Source organism: Haemaphysalis longicornis, unplaced genomic scaffold (assembly GCF_048455015.1).
Source record: "Haemaphysalis longicornis isolate Haplotype H1 unplaced genomic scaffold, Haemaphysalis longicornis Haplotype H1 scaffold_4, whole genome shotgun sequence".
Lineage (NCBI taxonomy): Eukaryota > Metazoa > Arthropoda > Arachnida > Ixodida > Ixodidae > Haemaphysalis > Haemaphysalis longicornis.
In genome coordinates, this window is record NW_027526361.1 from 103,423,489 (window position 1) to 103,448,353 (window position 24,865).

Here is a 24,865-nt window from a genome sequence, read left to right on the forward strand (position 1 = left end):
AATCCATGAGGGGTTAGTGCACCTTCACTGATTTGTAGCACTTCGGCTTCGTTTCTGCTTCATTTGCGTGAGCCATAACTCGAAACTTGCACGTTATGAAAACCTCGATGTAACGAAAAATTCCGAGGTTTTGTCAACATCGTCGCATCCAGGTTTAACTGTACAAGCTTTCGCTTAGCACTATAGTGTTTACCCCAAAGCTCACAAAGCTCTGTACAAGGATGCATATATAGCCTGTGGCAGTACGCAGCGCTATGAGAGCGGAGACGCGGCTCATTAGAAATAGCCACGAGGAATAGCCGCTTCGCTTGCAGTGTGACCTGCTGCAACTGCTTGTACGCAACATACCAATCGTAACGGGGAATACATAGAACGTACCAATCACACTGGATTCACTTATTTGCTATACAGGCATTTACGTGAGAAGTATACCACAATAACGCAACATCCATTTTCCGTGCACATGAGGAGGCACTGCGTAGCCCAGACCCAGGGGTGCAGTCCACCCTGATCACCCGCCGAGCTACTGACGTCTCCACCCGGTTCTCCACCCGTCTCTCTCTCTCTCTATCTCTCTCTCTTTCTTTTTTTTTTTTCTCTCTCTCTCTCTCTCTCTCTCTCTCTCTATATATATATATATATATATATATATATATATATATATATATATATATATATATATATATATATATATATATATATATATATATATATATATATATATATATATATATATATATATATATATATCTCGCTCTCGCTCTCTCTCTCTCTCTCTCTCTCTCTCTCTCTCTCTCTCGCTCTCTCTGTCTCGCTCTCCTGACAAACGTACTATCAGAATTAAGAGCGTTTTCAAGTTTGAGATTGCTTTCGCATTAAAAGATCATCTCGTTCAACATTTTCCTTCGACCCACCGTGGTGGCTCAGTGGCTATGGCGTTTTGCTGCTGTGCCCAAGGACACGGGTTCGATTCCGGGCCGTGGGGGCCGCTTCTCCGATGGAGGGGCAAAGCGAAAACACCCGTGTGCTCGAGATTTCGGCGCACGATAAAGATACCCAGGTGGTCAAAATTAATCCGGAGACCTCCACTACGGCGCGCCTCATCGCCTGCGTTGCGTCGGCGCGTTAAACACCAGAATCAATCAATCAATCACCAATCAACGTACTCCTTCATGTCCACATCTTTCTTCTGCTCAGCGGCTTCCTTCAAATGTTCACACGTTGTCCTGACGCATTCCAGAATCAGATCAGTCATCTGAAAAAGACGCAGCAAGACTGTTTGTCGTTTGTAATTCTATTTCAGCTTGTTAAGGGGATGTCAAAAGCTTTCACTCCTTTCAAAAGGAGTGAAAGTTTTTATGACTAACGTATCTTTCTGACGACGTTGTTTGACGTATCCGTCTTTGTTTTCACATCCCCACACACCTCGCCTGCCCTTCACATCCCCCCTCAGCTTTGTACGTGAGGAACGTCACCGCAGCGATAAAAAACGTAAGCTGCAAATATTTTTGAAATGTGCATACTAACATGCATACTGCATGCATACATGCGTACATAAATACACGCCTTCAGACCCCATGTGCACATATACATACATGCACATGCATACGTGCATACATACACACGCTATGAGAATCGCGGAGAACCGCGACCCCCTATCCCGAGCCGGTGCGCGCTGGGAGACGCGATGCGTTGAAACCAGTCCGGTGCTCCGCTGGTTCGTCGCTGCCCCGAGAGATAGCACCACCGGTCCGTGCGCTAAATAGGCGCGCTGGCTGCGCAGTAGTGTGTGCGCGGAAGACAGAGAGAGTCCGATCGGAGGTCTGGTCTGGGTGACTTCGGCGGAACAGCACGGCGGCGGCGGACCATGTATCTCAGGTGGGGACTTTTTGTCGCGCCCCGTGAGTGCCTGCCTCCCGTTCGCGATTACGACCAGGATGCCGTGATTCGTAAACGCCGTCGAGCTTCGTGCTCGCATGCTTTGGGAATTCCCAAATAAACGGCTGGGCTTCGGCACTACTCTTTACTGTGTTCTTGTATCGGCGAACCTCGCTGGGCTGAAGTAGGCGCCGGAGCCCACTTGGTTGACATGCCGGGAGCTAGCGTAGTGGCCTAGGCAGGAGTACTGGCTTGGTAGGCCCCAAGAACCCCACATATTCCACAACACATAGATACATATATATACGTGCAGTCATGAACACATGAAACGCGAACAGAAAAATATCATCCAGAACACGCAAATAGCGTGTTTTCTTTGCGTGCAACTGTCCCGTGGCTTTGTTGCACTAACAAAGATTGAAAATGTGCATTTCCAAATATACCACGAGCGAGCTATTATTTTATCCCCACTATCCATATTCTTTGATCTTGCGTGTTATAGGTTCATATTTTTGTGTCCTCATTTCATTGGTGTATGACTTTACGAATATACATGCATACATACATACACACATACATCTATACATACATGCATACATACATACATACATACCTCTATACATACATACATACATACATACATACATACATACATACATACATACATACATACATACAAACCAACGTACGTACGTACATATATATTTATACAAATTTATATATAACTACAACTTTATACTAATTTATGCAAATACAAATACAAATTTATAAACTAATTTATGTCAGTAGCAGCTTCACCTCGATTTGAGACTCAACGCCCCTGCATGGTCACTTATAGATCATTACATTCCAAAATACAGGTATTGGACCCGAACTGATAAAACGGTTTATCAATTAAATAATTCAACCAGTCGACTACTATTAATCAATTAAACGATCAGTTTTATCAAGTTTACCTGCAATCAATAATGACCTCAGTTAACGCTGAAACTCACAGCCTTCCTAAACGGTCGTTCCCTGCTTTGCGCTCTGCCGGCCCGTTGCTGTCCTACGTGGTGCTCACCTTTCGAAGCTTGCCCGTAGTGAAAGCCGGACTGACTGCGGTTCGTATCTTTCTCCACTGTTCCGATGGCAGTGCTCCCAGCATATTGTCGAGGACCGGGTCAAAAAACTTGATCGGCTAAACCGAAGAAGAAATGTGCGGAGTGAGATTCGGCTTCTCTGTGCGAGAGTTAAAAAAAACACTTAACCTCCACATGAGGCGGACCCAGGTCGATATTCTTTTTATTTACCTGTAAGGTTTTGCGTTCTTGAAACATGACTGGTGGGGCTAGCACCCGCGGTGTTGCTTTAGCAATGCTAGTTTAGAATCCGTTCTATGAGGAGAGGGCAACGCCCCCTCCTCTAACTTCTCCTGGACCAGCCATTGGCGTTTATGCTGTAACGTTGAGTCTTGTCCGTGGAGTATCCAGGAATCCAGGAAAGTAGTAGTTGAACCTCGTTATAACAAAAACTGATATAACAAATTACCGGCTATAGCGAACTAAATACGAGCTTTGGTTGGTCACGCTTCATTTTAATTACACTTATTCCTTTATAACAAAGCTCAAACCATAACAGCCGCGCGCGATATTGGATATAACGAAGAAATATTGGCCAGTAGGCTGAGAAGTTACTTTGAGAAAATCCCGGCGTCCCAAATTTCAGAGGTATAAATGGCCTTTTTGTTCGTGGACCCTGTGAAATTTTTCGTCCTGCTCAGTGCTGGGAATCGCCACCAGGCGAAGATCACATCCTTCCTCAAAAATATAAGAAGGCAGGCCTGTTTCGTCAGGTGAACTTTGTGCTGTTGTAATTTCGCGTTTCGTGTTATGGTTCTTTGAGCTTGAAATAAGGGCAACCTTGTTTATAGTGGGTTCGGAGCTTAAAATATTTCGTGTTTGTATCAACGAGTTTTGCGGTATCCAGATTGCCGATTGGTTTGAGCCTATTTATAGCTCTGCTGTTACAACGAATATCGGATATAACCAACTGCATTACTGTCCCGACACTACTTTGTTATATCGAGGTTCGACTGTAGTATGGCAATTCCTCCTCCTCGGCGCCACACAAAGTAGCGGTACCAACCACGAAACGCTTTCCATACTTCCGTGCGTTCTGCGCCATGCTGCATGGTATCCACCGCCCATTCCCATCTCCCTAAGGTGTGCAGTGTGACTCAAGGTACTACGCCACTATCTGCCGTCGTGAAAACACCGCTTGGAGCATGTAGGTCGCGTGAAGAGTACTTGATGAGCTCACTAGGCAAACGTGAGGTGATGTCGCATTTTCGTTTGTTTGTTTTGGTGGTTTCGCCTGTTTGTTTGTTTTTAGTATATAGTCCTGAAATATGTATACAGTAAAAGCTAGTTAATTCGAACTCGGTTAATTCGAACTCGGTTAATTCGAACTTACAGTAAATTCTAACTGACGCCCTTTTCCCGCCACAGACCTGTATATATCAATGGGAAAAAATTTTAGAACCCGATAATTCGAATTCGAATTTCGAACCCGAATTTCGAACCCGATAATTCGAAATTTCGAACCCAAAAATTCGGAACGGTTAATTCGAACATGAATCCCCTGGTTTCCATCGTTGCTCGCAGAAGTCAGCCCAGAGTGATTACAATGTGTTGCAAATCCAAACCGAATCAAACTTGCTGGAGATGCAAAAAAGAACGAGAAAAACAACAGCGTAGCGTGCGCGCTACGCTGCTGCGGCTGCTTATTTGTCTACCACTGCGGGCGCTGCGCCGCCGGCGCCAGTGCTCCGGCGCATGCCGTTGCAGGTTTTGTAGCGCAAGCTCCACTATGCTACCTCGGGCAATCTTCGCGGGGTGAACAGTTTTGTCCTTGAGCGCTGGACGTCAAACCACACCCCCTTCCGCAAGCACCCGGCACGGAGCAGCGGCCCGATAACGGGGAGAGATAGGCGGTAGAGGAGAGATAGGTGAGGAGGGAAAGGGGACGTGCGCGCGACTCGTGTGCGGGACGTGACCCAGGAAGGTGAGGAGGCCGCGCCGCAGCGATAAGCGCGCGCCTCGAAGGAAGGCCACGAGACCACGTGCGGCGCAGAACCGTGTGTGATAGAGGAAGACGGACATCCAGCTGTGGTCCCTCGTACAGCGGCAAGGTTTAAATACCGTGAGGAGAAAAAGACAAAAAACGCTACTGTTGCGTACAGCTTCGCTACCACCAAGTCTTACGCATTAGTGTGAGCTTCCTTCATTGTTTTCTTTGTTCCGCGGTCGCAGGTCTGGAAGCGCGATCGCGTGGCGTGCGCAGCTAACGTATAGTATCACATGAGTCGGGATAACGAGTCCAGAGGCGGCTTCTTTGTGCTCTGCCCGCGCAGAGTGGCGCGATGTCCATTCATTGTAGCACCCGTCCGCTCATTTGAACTCCGCCTAATTCGAACAATTTCATGGCACCCTTCGAGTTTTCTAATTAACTTGTTTTAAATGCAGAACATTTCAGTAACTCATATAGTCACCCGCGTTGTCCCGTCGTAGTCCGCACCGTCGTTGTCCGCACCCCTCCCCCTACACTATATAAAAGAAAATACTATCCGGCGTCAGGTTTCGATCCCTCGACCCTGCGGGCGGAACGCAATGTACATGGTGCTCTACCCACTACGCCACAAAGCCGACACAGAATGGGAGGCTACGGACGCGCCTTATATCGTTGACTCATTCAAATTACTGCTGACGAGCGCTCTCTCGTCAGCAGTTACCACAAGTGCAACAACATTAACGTAACGCAAACTACTTAACGTCGTGCGCCCCAGAAATGCTCTGCATTTGATCGTGCCCCTCGCGAAGGGGATGTTTATAAAGGAACTCCTACTTCTAGCGGACTCGTGGCGCCCTCTTTCTGCCATTGTAGAGACTATGAGGCGGTCTTCGAAGGGCGCCAAATTTGAATTCTACAAAATCGATTTTTTACTGAATAAGTATCCCCTCCCTCTCTCTATCTCTTCTCCCTTTCCTGCCTGCCTGTTTTCCCCATCCCCCACACCACCATACCAGCAGGCGTTCCGGTGTCCACCACCCTTAGGTGAGACAAACTATAAGCCTGCTGGTGGACTTTGCTTTCTATAGTAACAATAAATTGTTCATTCAAGTGCGTGCGGTTGAATCCGTTCCAGCGTACGTGCATTTCTTGGGTTGTTGTTTTTTTTTTTTTTGGCCACGTTGATTTTTTTTCTCTATCCACACTATCTCCACACGATATTAGCAGTACCCACGTCTAGCATGTTTGTAGAGTTTCAAGCAACGCCACGAACACAACCCGGAGCACAACATCATGCCTCGGAGAATTTACAGCAAGCTCAAAGCGCAGAAAAAGGTGAGTTACTGCAGTAATAAGGACGTCATTACCCTGAAGTCAACAGCTTTCCTGAAAGCAGAAATTTAGCCATTCATGACACGGGATACGCTGTCAGTGCTGAATATGACAAAAAGCTTAACTCCGCATTCCGAACGTCGGTTTTCGTAATTGTAGCATTATGCAGTTCTAACATGCAAAAAGCTATTCAAAACCTAACGCTACTCAGTGTACAAGTCAATAAAGCTAAAGCGAGTGCGTCGCCTCTTGCAAAAGGCCAGTGAGTGTTACCAGAGAGGGCCTTTGCTTCATTCGGTTGGCTCCTGCGGGATATGTTTGCGTCAATCGTGAATGAACGTTCGTCCAGGAAGGTCAAACTAGGACAGAGGCATCCGCGTGTCATGCTGTATTCGGTACAGCCAATGCTGCCTGTATAAACATTGCCTAACGCGTCGCCCGCTTTCCAATGGGGGCAGTAGGGACGCTTAGTTCAGGCACTCATCTGCTATGTGGTGCGCGCTGGCGGACGTGCCGCCTTATGTCACTGCCCGCGAGTTGCGAGCGCTGCACCCACTTCTACAACGTGTGCCTATCAGCTTGCCTGTTGGGTTTCAAAAGCCGTTTTACTTGCTCACATCTTAGCCGTGATGGGGCGTTAGTTCTGGGGCGCACTGGGGATCTCGTTCAATGTGTCGCTCGCTTGATACCTGCTGCATTTTTTGCAAAATGACTGAAGTAGGCGGAACTGAAATAGTATAAGAACGTATTAATTACCAGATAGACAAATAACAAACACAAAAACTGTATTTTCGGATGGTACAACCACTGGTTATACTGATATATTTCTGCCTGGAGGATTTAGGGAAGAAAAAATTGCGTATACATTTTCTTCAAGCGCTCACTGCTACCATTACATTCCAAAAAAATAGCACGTGCTTGTAAATTTCAAGAGATTATGGAAAACAAAAGGATAAGCAGTTGAGCTTCCAGCCACGCGGTAAAGGTGATTTTACAGTACACTCCTCAATTTTAAAACTCTGTACTGATGCGGAGTCGAACAACGTGGACAAAACAAGGCCAGAACGCAGAGGGGACAGGGGGGGGGGGGGGGGGGGGGGGGATGCCCCACTCAGAAAATTTCGGTGCCCGTTATCCCAGTATGTAAGGGCGGAAAGCCCGCATCAGTCTGCGGGACCACAAGGGGTTTTGCGTTCGCCGTGGCGCAGGCGGTTTTATCAGCGTCAGACCAAGACGCTGCCAGCGTCTTGAACCATCGTCTTGTATCAGCGTCAGACCAAGACGCGGTCAAGGCATAGTGATAAACCAGAAGGCGTAGGAGCACCGCCTGGGGAACGCTAGACGAAATTTCAACTATTTTGCATAGTTTCCGAGAAGCGGCGCTGGCTGGCGGACATGAAAGCACACAGGAAGGCTACGGAGCGGGAAAGGGTAGGAGAGCAGCAGGAGAGTGGCTGTTTGGCCATTTTTCGCTCACGCGTTAGGCAATGTTTATACAGGTGCCGTTGGTAAAGCAAATGGACATGCACCCAACGGCAGCATCCACTGATCAGCGGTATAGCTGTGGTCAGAAGAAGTTCTCTTGCGTATGCGTACACACACAAATCTGGTCGTATATGCTTCATCGAGGCGGAAGATCGAGATGGAGAATAAAATGCAGATTCGCGGTTATTGGTAACGTTATTGAGTATTTAGTGATGGACAACCTTTGTACAAGGGGGCAGCCTTTTCGTCATCAAACGAGCCGTTGCTTCTGTTTAAACTAGGGATCTAGGTACTTGACGCCTGACTATGAAAAAGACATTTCTGCCACGACTGCTGAGTTGTCCCCAAAAGCCAGCAGTGTGTCGCCGCCTCCTTTCCAGATATGCCAGCATGGTGTCTCAAGATTCCCTGAAAGTGACTTCAGTGGCCTCCCATAAGCGCAGTGATTAGTCGGACTTGTGATGTAATAACATCATTATTATCCTTGTCACCATCATCATCAGCAGCAGCAGTAGCAGCCTATTTTATGTCCATTACACCATCAAGAAACAACTTCTTTCTTCTTCAGGGACATTGCCCCTCAGAAGAAAGTGTATATTACAGCTGCGTCTTACCGCATCTCACCTACGAGGCAGAAACTTTGGAGTTTCACTAAAAGGGTTCAGCTTAAATTGAGGACGAGTCGGAGAGCAATCGAACGGACGATGATAGGTGTAACATTAAAGGACAAGAAGAAAGCGGGGTGGGTCAGGGAACAAACGCATGTTAAGGGCATATTAGTAGAAATTAAGGAAAAGGAGAGATGGGTGTGCGCAGGGCATGTGATGCGAAGGCTAGATAACCGTTGGTCATTACGGGTAACAGAGTGTATCCCTAGAGAAGGCAAGCGTGGCAGGGGGTGCCAGAACGTTATGTGGGCAGATGAGATTAAGAAGCTTGCGGGGATAAATTGGCCGCAGTTAGCACAGGACCGGGATAATTGGAGATCTATGACAGAGGCCATTGCCCTGCAGTGGGCGTAGACAGGCTGATAATGATAATGATGATTATAGCATCAAGTCCTCTCCCCCTTACTTCCAATTGCTCCTATGCTGCGCTGCCCGAGTTTATTCTTTGCTACCAGATCTCCCACTTCATCCCTCCATGGAGTCACTGGCATTCAACATCTAGTCCCGTGTCTCGGTAACCACTCCACTACTCTGGTGGCCCACTGGTGGTCACTTCTCCGCATTACACATGTAGCCCAACTCCGCTTCTTTGTCTCCATTAAGACAGCATATCGTCCCCCTAATCTTGCCATATAACTTAAGGCACTCGCATCCTACCTCTAAGCGTCACTCCTATCGTTCTTCTTGATAACGTCTGCCTCGATGACCGCTGATGACTTAAAGGGCGTGCAAACACGGGGACTTGCTAAGAAACTGGAACTAAAATTAGGTCGGCCCAAACAGCTATGAAGAAATAAAGAGGATGACCTGATATACCAGTAGTGTGTTCGGCTCCTGAAAGTAGAACTGCAGTGAAGTTTACATGTTTCCATTTGAGTCTGAGTTCACAAAATGGTCAGAAGTCAGCAACAGAGCAGTTTTGTTTGTGGGCAGAAATGAGAGCATCGATAGCTTGCATTACAAAGGAGGACTTGTCCATGTGTTCGTCTGAAAAACCGGTATTTTCAGCTAATTAGCCCTGAAACAGCCTGAATTAACGTCACACGGTGCTATGCCCAGTTTATTCATATCAGCTTATACGATATCACGTGAAGGCAGTTGGTGTTGACAGCGTATAGCGAATTAACGTAACGTACCAATTTCGGCAAGTTGGTGTAGATTCATCTTGTATTACAGCGAAACCACACAAAGGCAAAAGCTCAAAGGCCATGGAACGCGCTTGCGTCATTTTACGTTGTATTTGTCCGTGTATGTATGGTTGCACTGAAATACAAGATTAACCTATAGCAGAAATTTACCGGAGAATATGTTACGTACCAGCCTATCTGAGAGGGCTGCGAAGTCTTTTACGAGAATACGCTTTACCAGATCCGGTTCTCCAACCATAAGCGTTGGTTTTCCACCCTCGTAGACGCTGAAAGTAATCACCAGATAAGAATAATGCGTAAATGAAATGCCAAAAATGTCCATCTATCGTAAGTGACTTGTTCTGAATCAGCTCACCCAAACACCCTGCCGAGCTTCTTGTAGTGCGTTTGGTCCTCCAAGTGATCCGGCTAGAAAAAAAAAACGAAATTTCATGTGCCGTTCTGACCGAGTGTGGTTGACTTTCCCTGTAAACTCAGCTTTGGCAGTTCTAAATAATCAATCACATTCAGCATACAAATAATCAGCATACACTTTGAGGACACTAGACGTATCAACCTCGTTTGAATACTTCGAAACTTCATGGTTATATGATAGTCCTTCGTTGACATCCCTGTTTCCATTCTCGTTAATGATGAAAGAATACACAACTTTTTTGACATTAGTATCTAAACCTGTTAAACTTCTGCCATGGACCGTGATGTATAGATAAATTTTCTGATTGTAACGTTCATTCGAAAATAAGGTTAATGGTTAACGGTGAAGGCAGCTGTAGCTGGCGTTCTCCGCTTCTACTTCTTTCCATGGCAACGGGGCCAGCGTTCCGAAGGCTCACCGCACGCTGTCTCCACTTTCAGTCTCTGCTCGTCTGCTTCTCGCTCTGTTGAGAGAGCAATGCAAAAATTTTCCCTACATGTTTCATCTATTCCCCAAGCAACAAAAACACCCACGATGCCCGCTGCACGCCGTCGGGGACTCATCCGAAAGCAGCTAAATTCTTGCAATTTCCGGTGAGCTTACGGCCCATGCCTGCCAAACCACGCTCAGTGGTAGCTATGCACATTGCTCGACACCCTCCAACACAGAGGGCTAAACTTGGCGCTGCTCACCTTTGTTAACCGCCGCATGATGGGACCGAAAAACAAGAAAAACGGCTCATGGGGGACGTTCTGCTTCTTCCAGTAGTTCCTGTTTCTAGCTGCGTACCTGTGACATCAGACCAAGAAGCGACGCCGGAGGACAAGCGCGATCAGAAGCCGCATGTACTCATCTCATGTATAACGTAAAGAGTAAAGTTGCATCTAAAAGGGGCTGCGCGGTCTATGTATGGGGTAGTGGTAACACCCCCGGTTTACATTCAAGAACTTCAGGTTTAGCCATCTGTCAATCTCCAAAGGGGACGCGCTCGCCTCTGCTGTCCGTGGAGATAAGGCAGGGCTTTGAGACGCTCCGGTACAAGATAAATGTTCAGTTATCTGAATGTTTGAAGACTGCTCAGTGCGGCCTCAAGTATAAATTGCGCCGTAATCTCCACATACGTGTGCCGCATTGTCATGTCTGAGATCAAATACCAAGATAAAAATCCCGGGCCAGCTCCACTAACGTGGAACCCGGGGAGGGGCGAACCGTGCAGTCTATAAGTGCATTCTTGGCGCCTTGGCATTATTGCCAACGGAGATGAAGCCGTTGGGGTGTAGAGATATACAGCTCTGCTGTAAAAGTATCTTGTCTTTGAAGCAGGAAGCTCTCTAGCGCGAGGCGTAAACGAGTGTCCCGGTGTTTTTTAGTACGCGTTACGAAGCGCTCCAACTCTAGGCGTAAACGAGTGACCCGGTGTTTTTTAGTACGCGTTACGTTCTAGCGCGAGGCGTAAACGAGTGTTCCGGTGTTTTTTAGTAGGCGTTACGAAGCGCTCCAACTCTAGGCGTAAACCAGTGACCCGGTGTTTTTTAGTACGCGTTACGTTCTAGCGCGAGGCGTAAACGAGTTTCTCGGTGTTTTAGTACCGTGACAAAGATGAGACGACGATCACGACGACGAAGACGACGACAGGAGAGCGACCCTCCAAACCCACCAAAACCAAAAGCAGCCCCCCAAACCGACTGAAAATAAAAGGCCCCAAATTTCTGGTTTCCTGAACCAGTCGCTGGAACATGTTTCAGCTTTAATGGGACTACTAACACACGCTAACTACAACAGCTTCATGAAAATTCGGGGTTAATTACTCTTTCAAAGGAATCAACAAGAACGCAGAGTTCGGTGACTATGGTGAAACGCTGTTGATAACGAGTATGCAACCTAGGGACCTGAAAGTGATTCGCGAGATCCATGCCCAGGATAGAAACACAACAGGTCTGCTATGCTTCTTGTCTACGTCCCTGCGCCAAGATGGACGAATAAAAGGTGGGATGTGCAGACTTCGTGACGCATGTACAAATGTTTTGCTGAAACCAGGTTTTTTTGCAGTTCATTCTGTGTTTTAAAAAAAACGAGTGCCCAGCTGGTAAAGCCTTGCAAACACGACCAAAACTCAACCCAGAGCTGCACAGGTATAATTGCGGTGAAAAATAGTCTGGCGTATACCCTGCACCGCGAGGACATTAGTGTGAATGAAACTAGAATATTCAAACCGCTCTTAAACAGGCACCCGCTGCGAATCACATTTGCGAGGTCGGTGTTAAGATTCAGTTGTGTTTTTATCTACAGAAGCAAACAAAAGTCAAATTCAAGGAGTTTTTATGCGACCCAGATATATCTGAACTATGAGAAACTCCGTAGTAACGGGACACAAATTACTTTAGAGCATTTGGGAATCTTTTATGTGCGCCGAAAAGGCACATTGCTGTCCTTGTTTTTGCGCCGACATCATACAAACGGCCTCAGTGCTGGAACGTCTTGGCCATTCAGCCACCGCGCATTCTTGGGCATTTTGACCTCAAATCCCAGATTTATATAAATAAAATTTGTGTTCCTTTATTTTCATTCTTGATCTTAAAGTATAGTTTAAATATGTGTGTTCCTTATACCCTGGTACATTTATTTACACCTTTTTACATTTAAGCACAATTTTTTCATTAAGCCCGTTTGTTTTCGACCTCTATCTAACGAAGGCGCTGCGACGGCTAACTTTGATGTAAGGAACTTTCTGCGCTCAAGAGCCATTACTTTTTTTACTTTTCATGAAAATCGGGCGGAGAAATGCGCTAATTCGTCCGAACCGCAAACTACCGTGCGTTTCCACGTGCGAGTATGGTGTCGGTGCTATCTGCGGTGTCGTTCGTCAGTGGTGAATTCGGCAGCCGGAAAACGAAAAGCTTTGTCTTTCCAAGACAAGCTCGCAATTTTAAATGCCGCCTCCGCCGGAGAGAAAAAGAACGTAACCGCCCGGTACAGTGTACTAGCTGGTACCGTCTAATCAATTTTGACTGCGAAAAAGGCGCATCAAGTTCACGAAAAGGCGCCCTTTCAGCATAAGTTTGGTCCTTGAAACGGGCTAAAGCATCGAAAAGTGTCAAAAGACAAAAGTGCCAGAGTCGCCGAGAAAATCCGAAAAAGCAGATACGAGCAAAAAAGCAGATACCATAGAAAAGCATTGAAGGACTCTGGCGATACTTAAGTTACGTTTGGGAATACGGGGGTACGTTCCATTGCTTTCTTGTAGTGCCGTGCAGTGACTGAGCTCGTGGGAACACAGCAGGCGCAAATCATGTAGTTTTCCCTGCGGAATAAATTCTTGAAGGGTGAGTTTACCGTCACTAATGTCTAGCGTTTTGGTTTCGTTTCTGCATCATTCACGCGAGCCTTAACTTAAAACCAGCATGTAACGAAAACCTGCATATAACGAAAAATTGCGACTTTTTGTCAACTCCGTTATATCCAGGTTTAACTGTACTAATATGAATGTCAGATTCGTTGGACAGGGTCACCAGCATTTCAAAACATTGTCAAAGACGCTCTTCGACTTCTCCAGTTCTCGCGATCGGGCTTTCAGAATCAACAAAGGAGCACGTAATAAAGCAAGCATGTAAAAAATCAAGCATGAACTCACGCATAGAGCAGGATGCCAGCAGTGATTATTAATATCAGCCAATCCGGAACTCCAAAAGATTCCATATTCGATGTGTTGACGACAAAGCGATCGGTCGAGCCAGTGCTCACAAAAGGCTTTACACCGAACAGTGGGGCTCGGAAACTGAAAACCACGTCGATGAAGTTGAACGCAACCCGCAAGCACTGGCGTTGTTCACTCGTAGCGATTGTCAATCGACTATGAGGGAAAACGAAGTCACAATGAAAGTCCGTCTCACCGCCATCGGATTATCGAGCGCCGCTTACACCCTCTCACAACCGAAGTCAAGCACTTTCTAATCAGCGCGACGGGTGTGAGCTCGGAAAGAGAGCTCTTTAGTTGTGAGACATGTAGTTTCAGGTGGCAGCGAGCCAACAGGTTCTTAGGCGTCTGCGACCTGAATAAAACACTTGAACTTCTCTGCCGCTTTCGCCTCGGGTATCTTTTTGTCCGCCCGAGCCATGCACGCGTCTTGTTCCCAACCCATCTCTGTGCTGCTTAATTGTTACGGGAACTATAATACGGGCATATGAGCAAGAATTCGGGCCGCCCCGTCGATTCGTGGAGACGAAGCGACCGAAGAACAGGGAACGACCGAGTGAACATGGAGACGGGAAGACATCGTCAAGTGTTCTTCTTTCGTTCTTGATACTGTTTCGCTAGTACGCATGTCTTATTATGCTCGTTATCAATTAGCCTCACTTTCCACGTTTACGACGCCAAACCGAGCCCCGAACCGGCTACGGCATTGGCTGCGGTGACTCTGCGCTCTCTCCACTGCCTCTGCCGACGCGCCCATCGTCTGTCTTCTCGACGCTTCCCGTAACCGCTTGCACGCGTTGTAACGCGTTGCACAACATTGTGCACATAACATTGTGCACAACGAGTGCACGTTGTGCACCGGTTGTGGCACGAGTGCGGGACCGGCAAAACAGGACGACATATGATTGTGACGAAATACCGGTACCCTTAGACAACAAAAACAGCGACAGTGCGCATCTGGCAGACCCTTATGTTGGCAAGGAAGATAAATTATTCTTCAAGATCCACCAATTATTCTCAAAGATCCACACACTCTTAAAGATCCACCAATGAGCCTCCCCTCACTGTTTTGTTTATCGCTGTGGGCTTCCATACTCATAATCTATGCCTGCATACGATTGCCAAATGCGGAAGTTCATTGCATGCAGAGTGTTATATGTGTCCGGTTGCCGTTTTGCCAGAATAAAATGCCCACAGTAACTGACTGCGCCACGAATGTTTTGCGACTGAGTAAGTGATAACGGCCCGGCGCACACTGTTTGCACGCTGAGAGACAACGATAAGGATGCGCCGAGTGTCGTCTCCGTCATGGTGAAAACAAAAATGACCGGGTCAACAAAAACGTCTCTCTCAAAACGCGCTCATCCTTCGAAGCACACGCGCTGAGACTACTACTGCGACAGCTACCTTGTTTCCGCAGCTCGTACGGCGACACCACTTCCTAGTAGTGGGTGCTTATGCGGTGTTTTGGCTATATATCGTTTGCCCTTGTGCGTCCGTACATTACAAAAAGTTTTGTCGTGCATGTGACAGGAGAACACGTTAGGACATTTCGGTCGAAACAAAGTGGCTGCTCCTTTCGTTGCAAACGTCGACGAAAGACGGTAGTCTGCCGTCAACATTTGTCAAGTAAATGCCTCCCTTCGCTTTCCCGCTCGCCTCTCATGCTATTTCTCTCCCGTCGCACTCATCCCAAGGTAAAAACAGTAGATGTTTGCTCCAGTAAATTTAAATTTACCGCGGTCCACTGCTCCAGGCCGGGTGCCTCGATGCCAGCTCTGCCTTACGGCGGAGACGCGCGTGATTCGAGGCGTCCTATACTACAACGTTTCTACCATAGAGTTTCTTAGTAAGTATACTAGAGAGGAAACTGCGCCTGGGAATCCATGTCTCGTGGGGGGTTATGGGAAGACCCCCGCTTTTGACTTGGGCTTGGCATGACAATTGGATTCTTAACCGGTTTTCAAGATTTGCTTTCTTCACTATACATTAAAGGGACCCCGAAAAGCTTTGTGAAGGTGGCAATCAAATGCATTCAGGTGGTAGAACACATAACGGGGGATTTTTGAGCCAAGTGTGAGCCCCATACGTTGTACAGATAATTTGTGAACAATTTTTGAAGATCGCCTTTCTCAGCCGATGAGCGCGACGCCGCAGTGAGCCGACCGCGGCTGACGCAACGGCGACCGCGGGTGACGCAACGGCGATCGCTGCTGACGCAACGGCGAAGGCGCCCCCTGATTCGCCCAATCGCCGGCAAGGTCGGCCGCCGGCGGCGTTGGCTTCCGGCTGCTCTTCCTCCTTCCTGCGCGATCCCGAGGCAAAGGCGGCAAAGGCGGGTCCGCGGTGATTGACGCGAGCCTAGGCGCAGGAATGTAGCTAGCTGCTTTGAAGGAGGCAGAGAGGGAGGAGGAGTCGATCGGCAAGTGGGGAGAGGTGCCTTTAATTGCTTCTGGCGCAGCTAATACTGAACGTAGATCAATAATTCCAACGGCATTACATCGCTATATTGGTGCTACGTGACAATACAGGCCTTTTGTAACTTTTACAGAAGGCTTTTCTGGGTCCCTTTAACACGTCTACGAGCTACGAGGAGGCAGAAATCCTCCCTGTTCTGTGGTAGCCGTGTTCGGTGAAACAGCAGGCAGTGCGTGATCGTACCTGAGGTTGGTCATGCCGCAGTCGAAGGACGTATGACTGAGCGGGTAATATGCCGCCGCGAAATTTGTAGCTGACGAAAAAATAAACAAAACGTACTTCGACGAAGACAAGATACGACAGGAACGGGCGCCTCCGGCAGTCCCTATCTTGTATTCGCCCACGATTGCTTACCGCCACTTTTGCTTTTTTTCTTCAAATATGAACCAACTCGCTCAGCAGCAAGTTTTGTTAAACTGTAGCTGATAATTGGTGCACTGGTTCGCCATGAAGACGGCGCTTTCACAGGCAGGCTCAAAAACATTTCCAAGTTCTTCAAACAACTCATTGTTTGATCTAATGGTAAAATTAATAAAATAATAGTCTCTAATTAGTTTCCCACAAAATATTAACATTGTTGTTAACTGCCAGCTTGGTCTGCAGAATAGGAGGCACAACTGTCCCGGCAAAAATACGTTTTAGTTCCTTTTTCCTTAGTTTTAAAACCGCCTATTTCATTTTCCACTTGCATAATTGCACACCATTCTTCGCGTTTTTGTGGCACTTTGTTTAAATTTGCGGTCGCCAGAACGTTTCAATCCAAGCCAATGATGAAACTAAGGTGACCGCATAATATGATGGCGGCCCATGACGACACAGACGGCCTTGATGTGAGCCGCATAGACGCTAGCACCAGATTCCTCTCTAGTTTATAGTGTAAGAAACTCCATGGCTTATAGAACCACGTTGCCCTACTCCAAGTGCGTTCCAAGCGGAACGTGGAAGCTATCTGGTGGAACCTTTCGTAACTGTTTCGTTTTGATTTCTTAAAACGCCGCTAGAAGCTATAGTGGCGCGGGCGACAGCAGGCGAATGAGTGAATTTTTTTATGCAGTATTTTATTTCCTATCGCAAATATCAAGAATTTATGAATTCGCTATATAGCAACACTGCAAATATTACCTGCATATTGATTTTCTGCCTCATTTTTTATTAGTGTTCGCTTCTTGTTCAGCAATGCTGACAAGTATGCACATTGTTACCGGACTTGGACGTTTAGATTTGGCTGTAGGTATATAAACCGATTGTGCAGCTTCTGTTTTACTTCGACAGGGTGGCTGAATCGAGTTACAGACAGAGAGACAGTTCCTGCTTCATTCTGTGAAAAGTGTTATCCCTTTCTGTTACCAGCAAGGCGTGACGTTCTCAAACGTATAACAGGTAGACCATGTATGTGTATACGTGGTAGAGCCTGGAACCACAAGTGTTTTGTATTTGTGTATGCCCCAGGAGGAAAATAAAAAATTCTTTTCAGACAGACAGACCAAAGTTTTCGCGTTCAAAAAGCCGAAGAAAGATTATCGTCTTTAAAAAACGCGGAGTCGTAGGAAGCTCGGACGCAGAAACTGCGTCGACACGGCTGTGCCCTTTAGAGCGGCGGCAACGGCAGATCACTGCCGTCTAGCGTGGCATGAAAGTACCCTATATGATAGCTCCGTTCTGACATAATGACTGTATCTTTGTGCCCGCGTACACACCGAAGGAAGCAGCCTAGTGATGCCAAGATGGCAGTCGTAGAAAAAAACACGACGAATTGCTTGGCGCAGATAATAAACTAGCCAAATTCCGTTTGTGCTTTCCCCGGGCATCTGAGCAACGGTAAGACATGATTGTGGCGCTAGATTAGCCAATTCTGTCAAATCAATTGACATCACACTGTCACGCTGCATCGTGGTCATTTAAACAAACATGGTACGCCAAGGAATTGGAAAATTTTATGAACAAAGAATTAAAATCATCTTTTCATGCCCCGGATTCACTTCTCAACGCTGGTCGGTGGCACGGTCACCCACCTGGCGATCATGCAGGTCGCATTTTTCAACACTACAGCTGCACTGAAAATAATTGCACACCTAGCATTCTCCCTTTTGCGAACGTCATCGCAGATTTCTTTATATTCAAACGGAAAACCCGTGTCGAGCTTCCGGGACCTTGCCAGTGGTGATGGGAAAGCGGATGGTCCTACCCGTGACTGCTTTCGGAACTAACCACAAAAAGGCTTCCAGTGACGCATCCACACGCAGATTTTCTGGCCTATAGAGAAGCACCAGGTACCATTACGCGAACGGCCGGCCTACCACCCGTGTCCCAGATGATTTGCTGGTGCGTGCTACACATTAAAAGTAAATTTGGTCGAGGTGAAATTCGAGTGCAGTTGGCCTTTGGCATTTAACAGGGACCTTTTTTTTTTTAACCACCGGGACGTGACTCGACCATCTGCCATGTGTCGGGAGCGTTCAACCAACCGGGAACCCTCTTAAGCTAGTATGACCCCAAGACTTCCAGAACTGAGGCCCTCGCTATGCGTGTAACGAAACAGAATTAAAGATTACGGGCTCTTTGAGGGAACACACGAAGGAAAGCCAGCAGTAAAAACGGTTTAAGGAAAATATTTCACTTTTTCGTGTTTAAACAGACTTACTGAATGTTTCAAACAAATAAAGTGAGGAAAAGATGCTAACAGGGTGGGAAAACTACCGGAATACCTCCACTTCCCGTCCTGTGGCATTTATGTGAATGTAATTGGAGGGCAACGAATGTGGAGGGGCGCACACTCTCGCCGGTAGTCTGGTTGGTATGGCCTTGGGCCGGTATTCTGGAGATTGTGGGTTCAGATCCCTCCAAGGGAGCATGTTTCTCTCCACTTTATTTCAAACATTTCACAAAATAATATCTCTTTTACGAAGAAAAAATATTGACCATACGCCATTGTTGGTGTTCCTCATTTCCGGCTTTCCTTTTCTTCCTTTGTTGATTTAACGAGCACTTTTTTTTCCTAATTCTGATAAATTGACAGACGATGTCACTAACTTACATTGATTATTCCGCGTTGTCTTGTCTTGCTCTTTTTAACATCCATCCTCCAGCATTAATTTTCATAGATTGTATCTACTCGTTGCAATCATCAGCCGTTGTAATCATTTGCCTCGCGGGTATTTCGGCTATGCTACCTTCCTCGCAACATGCGTATGCTTGCCGTGGAGCCTCCTTTAAGGGCAAACCGTGATAACGCTTGTGTTGCCGCGTGCCTGTGCATGGACAGCTGACATCTTCCCTATTACAATAAACGCCGTAATAAAGTGGTTGTCAGTTTGGTTCTCATCCAGACAGCTGATGATGGTCGAACAACAATAACTCAAAATGAGGAACCAATAAAGCGAGTACACTTTTTGCGCGCACCATTGACATCAAAGCGAAACGGGAAATACTAAGTTTTTTTATGAGTTGCAGGAAAAATACCTGTTTTCATGTCTCGCATTGGTGAAAGCATGCCAACTACTTTAACTCTGGATACACGATGCCGGGACATGAATTGCTGCCTTCAGTTATGCAGTGACTTGAACGTGACAGGTGATCCATGGGACCGTCTTAGGACAACCTGAAAGAATCGTCGCAGCCATACAGGCAATCTTGCGGTTCAGCATCACCACAGCTCACTCGACTGACGTGCGGCTCGACTGCTGCAACGTGGCAGAGCGCTCGCACCGGCACGGGCGCAAGGACGGCCCTTCTTTTGCTACCCTTCTTTTGCTACCCACGGCACCCCCAGATTCCGAGACGCTCTAGTCTTGTACCAGGACATTACCAGCACTTCAGCCTCCTCCGCAGGATATATCCTCCCCCACACCCTTCCCTCACCCACGAAGCCGTTCTCCACTGGCGGCTACTTCAAACCCGCACAACCCCTTGCCGAACTATCCTTCACCGCATCGACCCCAATCTCAACCCTGCGTCTCCTTGCCCTCAATGTCTCGAACCGGATACCCGCTACCATTCCCTTTGCGAGTGTCCCCACGACCCTATCCCCCGTTCTCCTTCCCCCCTACACTGGGAGCAAGCCCTGGAGAGCTCCGACCCGGAAGTTCAGTTGGCACTAACCAAAACCAACTGGGCCGCCCAGGTCGCGGAGAACATCGCATCCTTCCCACCCCTCTCCCCTGGACCCAGTTTTTAAACAAAGCGTTCCTCCCTCCTCCTCTTTCTCCGCTTCCTCCTCCCCCGCTTCCTCCTCCTACTTTTCCTCCACATGTACGGACTCTCCGCAACAAGAGACTCCGGAGCACCTTCTCTGCCTCAGAGGCAGTCTTGGGCAGTAACTAGTTACCGGTTTACTTTTTTCACTAACTGGTAACTGTAACTAGTTACTTTTCATTTAGAGGAACTTGTAACTGTAACACTCTTACTTTTTGGCACAGTAACAGTTGCTTCCTTTTTATAAAAAAATATTCGACAGTAACACTCGTTAAAAGCCGACGTATGCTTCGCGCTTTCCACTTTGTTGGACATTCTTCTTAGTGCACTGCACGGGCCTGGGCCGGCCCGAAAGCCCGAACCCGGCTTGGCCGGCGGGCCGGGATCGGGCAACGTAGCACGCACTTTCTCGGGCCTTGGCTGGGCTCGGGCTTGAACAAAACATTTTTCGGACTCAGCCGGCCCGAGCCGGCCCGGGCTGTGCCTGAGCCCGGCAGTCGTGTGCCGCAAATTTTAAATTGTTGACAACAAAAAGACCGCTCACTCATCTTTCAGGTTCAGTGAAAACAGAAAAAAAAGTGAAGTTCCGTAACCGCGGCGCTGTTAAAAAAAAATAACAAACTTATGTACTGCACTTAGAAAGTCTTCAAGTCAACAAAAGTGAAACTTATGGGCTCCATCAGCATAGTGGGAGATAGCAGGTCAGAAAACGAGAGCACTCTTGCAGTAGAGTTCATGATTGACTTTTTTTCTCTGTTTTCAAACTAAAAAAAGAACAAAAGTGACCTGGACTTTGCACTTTGCGCAGATCATGCCACCAAAGATAAGCTAACGTACCCTTGGGTCTTTCTTAAAAGCTAACGTACCCTTGGGTCTTTCTTAAGCACTAACCACATGGAGCGATTTTGCAAGCGATTTGGGGAGCGACGCTACCAGCGACGAACTGCTTTTCGCCGCGGACGAAATCGCCCATCACTTTCCTTGGTTCTGGCCGGTCGCCAGAAAAACGCGCTCACCTTCCGGAAGTGGCCTCAGCGACTAGCCAATAGAAGAGCCGTAAGGGGCACATCTTCCGGGAATGAGGGAAAAGAGCGAGTGGCGGCACAGTGCATCCTAAAAACGTACAGCCCTCTGCTTACTGAAATACGTTTATTTCCTTTTTTTTGACAAAAGCACACATAAAAAAACCTTGCGGCCTTGTGTACTTCAATACTCGTATTGGGTGCTGTGCGGCATTATTGCGATCGCGTTTAGCCGTCACTCGCGCGATCGCTCTCATTTGGGGATCCCTGTCGCATCACTCATTGCGTGGCTCGGAAAAAAATGCTTCACGTGGTTACCGTTTCACACTTTTTTGTGAGCATTATTTTTGCTCCTCTTGCAGTTTAGGACGGGAGGTCGCTCAGAGGTCTATCTTCCCTGCATAAGACCCAGGCCGAAGGTCGGTCTTTCAGGTGGTATATTTAAACTTTTCTTTCGTCTTGACTCGAGCGGGAACAACAAAAAGAAACTGGCAATTATACCTCCGCCCAGGATGAAGCAGGCCTACCCTTGTAAAGAAAGACCACCGCAGGGGCCCGCCGAGAACAGGGCACCCACAATGACACCAAGGGTGAATCAACCAAGAAGTTGATGCAATAAAGTGAGGCGTACGCAACGATTGGTGGCATTGATGTGTAGCGTGCCTCCTTTTAGGTTCCCTTCCTCTGTGGTTTTGCCACGTAAAATTTTCACTACCCGCATGCCTTCGTAAGTTTTTAATAAGTACAGTTAAACCTGGATGTGACGAAGCTGACAAAAGTTCGCAAATTTTCGTTTCAATGCAGGTTTCCGTTACATTCAAGTTAAGGCTCTTGGGAATGAAGCAGAAACGAAGCCAAAATTTTAGACATCAGTAAAGAACTGACCCTTCAAGGATTTATTTCAGAGTGAAAAACTGCGTGAATGGTGCCTCCTTCTTTCGCACCAGCTTAGGCCTATACGGTGTTCCAAAGAAGCTAGCTCACTTACCCCTGTATAACAAACTTAAGTATTACTTTTGAAATTTGAAACTTTTCGGTGCCTGAATGCCTTTCGGTAACCAAAAGTGGGCTGAAAAGGCGCCTTTTTGCGAACTTGATGCTCTTTACCGCACTCAAAATTGACGACAGGGCGTTAGCTGGGATACTTTAACAGGCGTCGACATTCTCCTTTCTTGCCGTCGGAGACGTCATTTGAAATTGTGTGCTTGTATTGAAAAGACACAACTTTTCGTCTTCTGGCAGCAGAATTCATCCCCGACGAATCTATACCGCAGATAGCCGTGGACATGCGCGACTACACGCCGGCAGGAATCGGTACAGAAGCTCAAAACCCAAGTCCGTAACCGAATCCGCACTCACGCGTGGAAACGCATGGTAGTTTGCGGTACAGGCGAGAAAAAAAAAACGTGAAGTGCAGTCACTCTTGCTACCTGGTGTGGTGTCAGCTACACAAGAAAAACCAGAAGTGGGTGCTATGTTAGCCACAAGATGGTGACAGGCGCTCCGTTCATCATCATCATGCCGAATTTTGCTTTTACACTCTTCAAGACGTTTTTCTTGCTGCTGGAACCTTACAGTAGTGCTAGTATTCGATAAATTGTTTAATTCTTCCAGCTGATTTTTAAGCAAAAGTGCAAAAAACGATGAGTGATCAGCTTGCTGACTTCGTTACATCAAGGGTACCCGCCAGAACGTCTTGTTACGTAGAGGTCGCAAACACATGAGCTGCAATGGGAGTGGCAATGAGGAATTAAAAACTTCGTTAAATCCGGGAATTCGTTACATAGAGGTTCATTACACCCAGGTTTAACTGCAAACTCTATCGTTGGTTTTTCATCTGTAACTTAGTTTGATACAGAAACGGGAAAGTAACGACGTTACTTTTTTGCAGTAACTGTAACTGTAACAAGTTACTTCTGGAAACTTTGTAACGGTAACTGTAGCAGAGCTACTTTTTTCAGTTAGCTAACTGTAACTGTAACACTGTTACCTTTTACTGGTAACGTGCCCATGACTACTCAGAGGTCCCCGCCATGCGGCGCCGAAGGCGTGGCTATTTTTTTATTATTTTTTTTTTATTATTATTTTTTTTATTATTATTTTGGCGAGGGAATTTTACAGTGGCGTTACGTCTAAGGCCGCTGTGCAACGCCACCCCATTACAAAGGGGAAGCCGCTAAGCATCATCATCATCATCGTCACGGAGCGCTCCAGCGTTTAGGCTTTCCCTGCACCGGCGTAGAGGACTTCCCATTCCCGATGGGGCCTGCTGTCACCCAACGGGAAGCCTTCAACCAGCTGCTCCATTACCTGGAGGCGACCGGCCCCACGCACTGGCTGCAGCCCGGACTAACGTTCTGCTGATGGACGTGCTAGCCTGACTTAGCCCTATCTTTTATTCGACTTCTCCCTTTCTCTATCTCTTTAACACAGAGCTCTACCCTTACGCTCCCCTCTATTTCCCTCCCCCTCCCGCGCACTTGGTTGTATGCAGGTGAGCTCCCTGCCAAATTTAATCCCAGTGCTCTTTCATTCCTTAATACATGGAGTCAACCAATTTCGACGAATGACGTTGTCGCACATGAAGGGTTCCCGAAGACTGCGCTACATGTGGTATAATTACGCAAAGCACACATGACATTGTGCATTGCCCAGCGCCTTGCAACGGTCATTCGCCGAATGGGCTTTACCGGCGGCGTGGATTGGTAACTCGAGTGTATGGTGTTGAAGTGTTTAGTTGGGAGGCAGGCAAACTTTTGAGCTATGCACAGTTGCGCCGATGGACGAGAGAGAGAAAAAAACCTTTGATGAAAGTTGAAGAGATCAGCCCCACTAACGGTAGGGCTTGCTACTCCAGATGTGGGTGAATACAGTGAGATGACTGGGGAAAATAGAGAGTTAAAAAAAAGAAAAATAAGAATTAGGGTGGGGGGGGGGGGGATGCACACATATACAAAATGTATATGTTCAGAGGGTTCACAGGGCCTCTTCCAGCCCTGTTTCCTCCAGAAAATTAAGCAGAGTTTTTGTTCCCAGCACTGCCTCATCATGATTTCGCCACGGTCCAAGGAAGTGTGAGAGTTCTGGAGAACCTCCACGTTGGAGTCGCACAAGTTCCTTCGATGCTGTTGCCCGTTGACTAGGATATCGCGGGCAGTGACTTAAAATGTGTCTAATGTTGTCAGTAGTAGAGCACACTGGACACAATGGCGACTCTACCCAGCCCAGCTTAAACAAGAGGCTTCGGGAGTATGCAACATTAAGCCGCAGCCGGTGTAACACGCCTTCAGTGCGCTTTGGAAGACCCCGCAGATGCCGGAAATCGCACTTAGGGTCTATAGCATGAAGAGGCGCATAACTGCTCAGAGGATCCTGCCAAGCCGCCAGCTGGAGTTGCGATCCTAGGTCGATTGCAGCTGCTTTGCTATCCTCGTTTGAAAACGGGATTCCAACGGTGAAGTTGAGGTCGTAGGCTTCTCTGGCGGCCGCATCAGAAACCTTGT

At 47.3% G+C, this 24,865-nt stretch overlaps 1 protein-coding gene across 1 annotated transcript in view; it reads right to left on the reverse strand.

Annotated features, from left to right (window-relative positions):
- LOC144179907 (uncharacterized) overlaps positions 1-24,865 on the reverse strand; it is a 518,871-nt gene that overhangs the window by 23,505 nt on the left and 470,501 nt on the right. Inside the window, exons 15-20 of the mRNA XM_077708329.1 lie at positions 13,609-13,874; positions 10,670-10,766; positions 9,918-9,970; positions 9,732-9,828; positions 2,942-3,058; positions 1,167-1,255 (exon numbers count right to left, since the gene is read on the reverse strand). Of these exons, the coding sequence (XP_077564455.1) occupies positions 1,167-1,255; positions 2,942-3,058; positions 9,732-9,828; positions 9,918-9,970; positions 10,670-10,766; positions 13,609-13,874 (719 nt within the window). The remainder of the gene's footprint in view (positions 1-1,166; positions 1,256-2,941; positions 3,059-9,731; positions 9,829-9,917; positions 9,971-10,669; positions 10,767-13,608; positions 13,875-24,865) is intronic.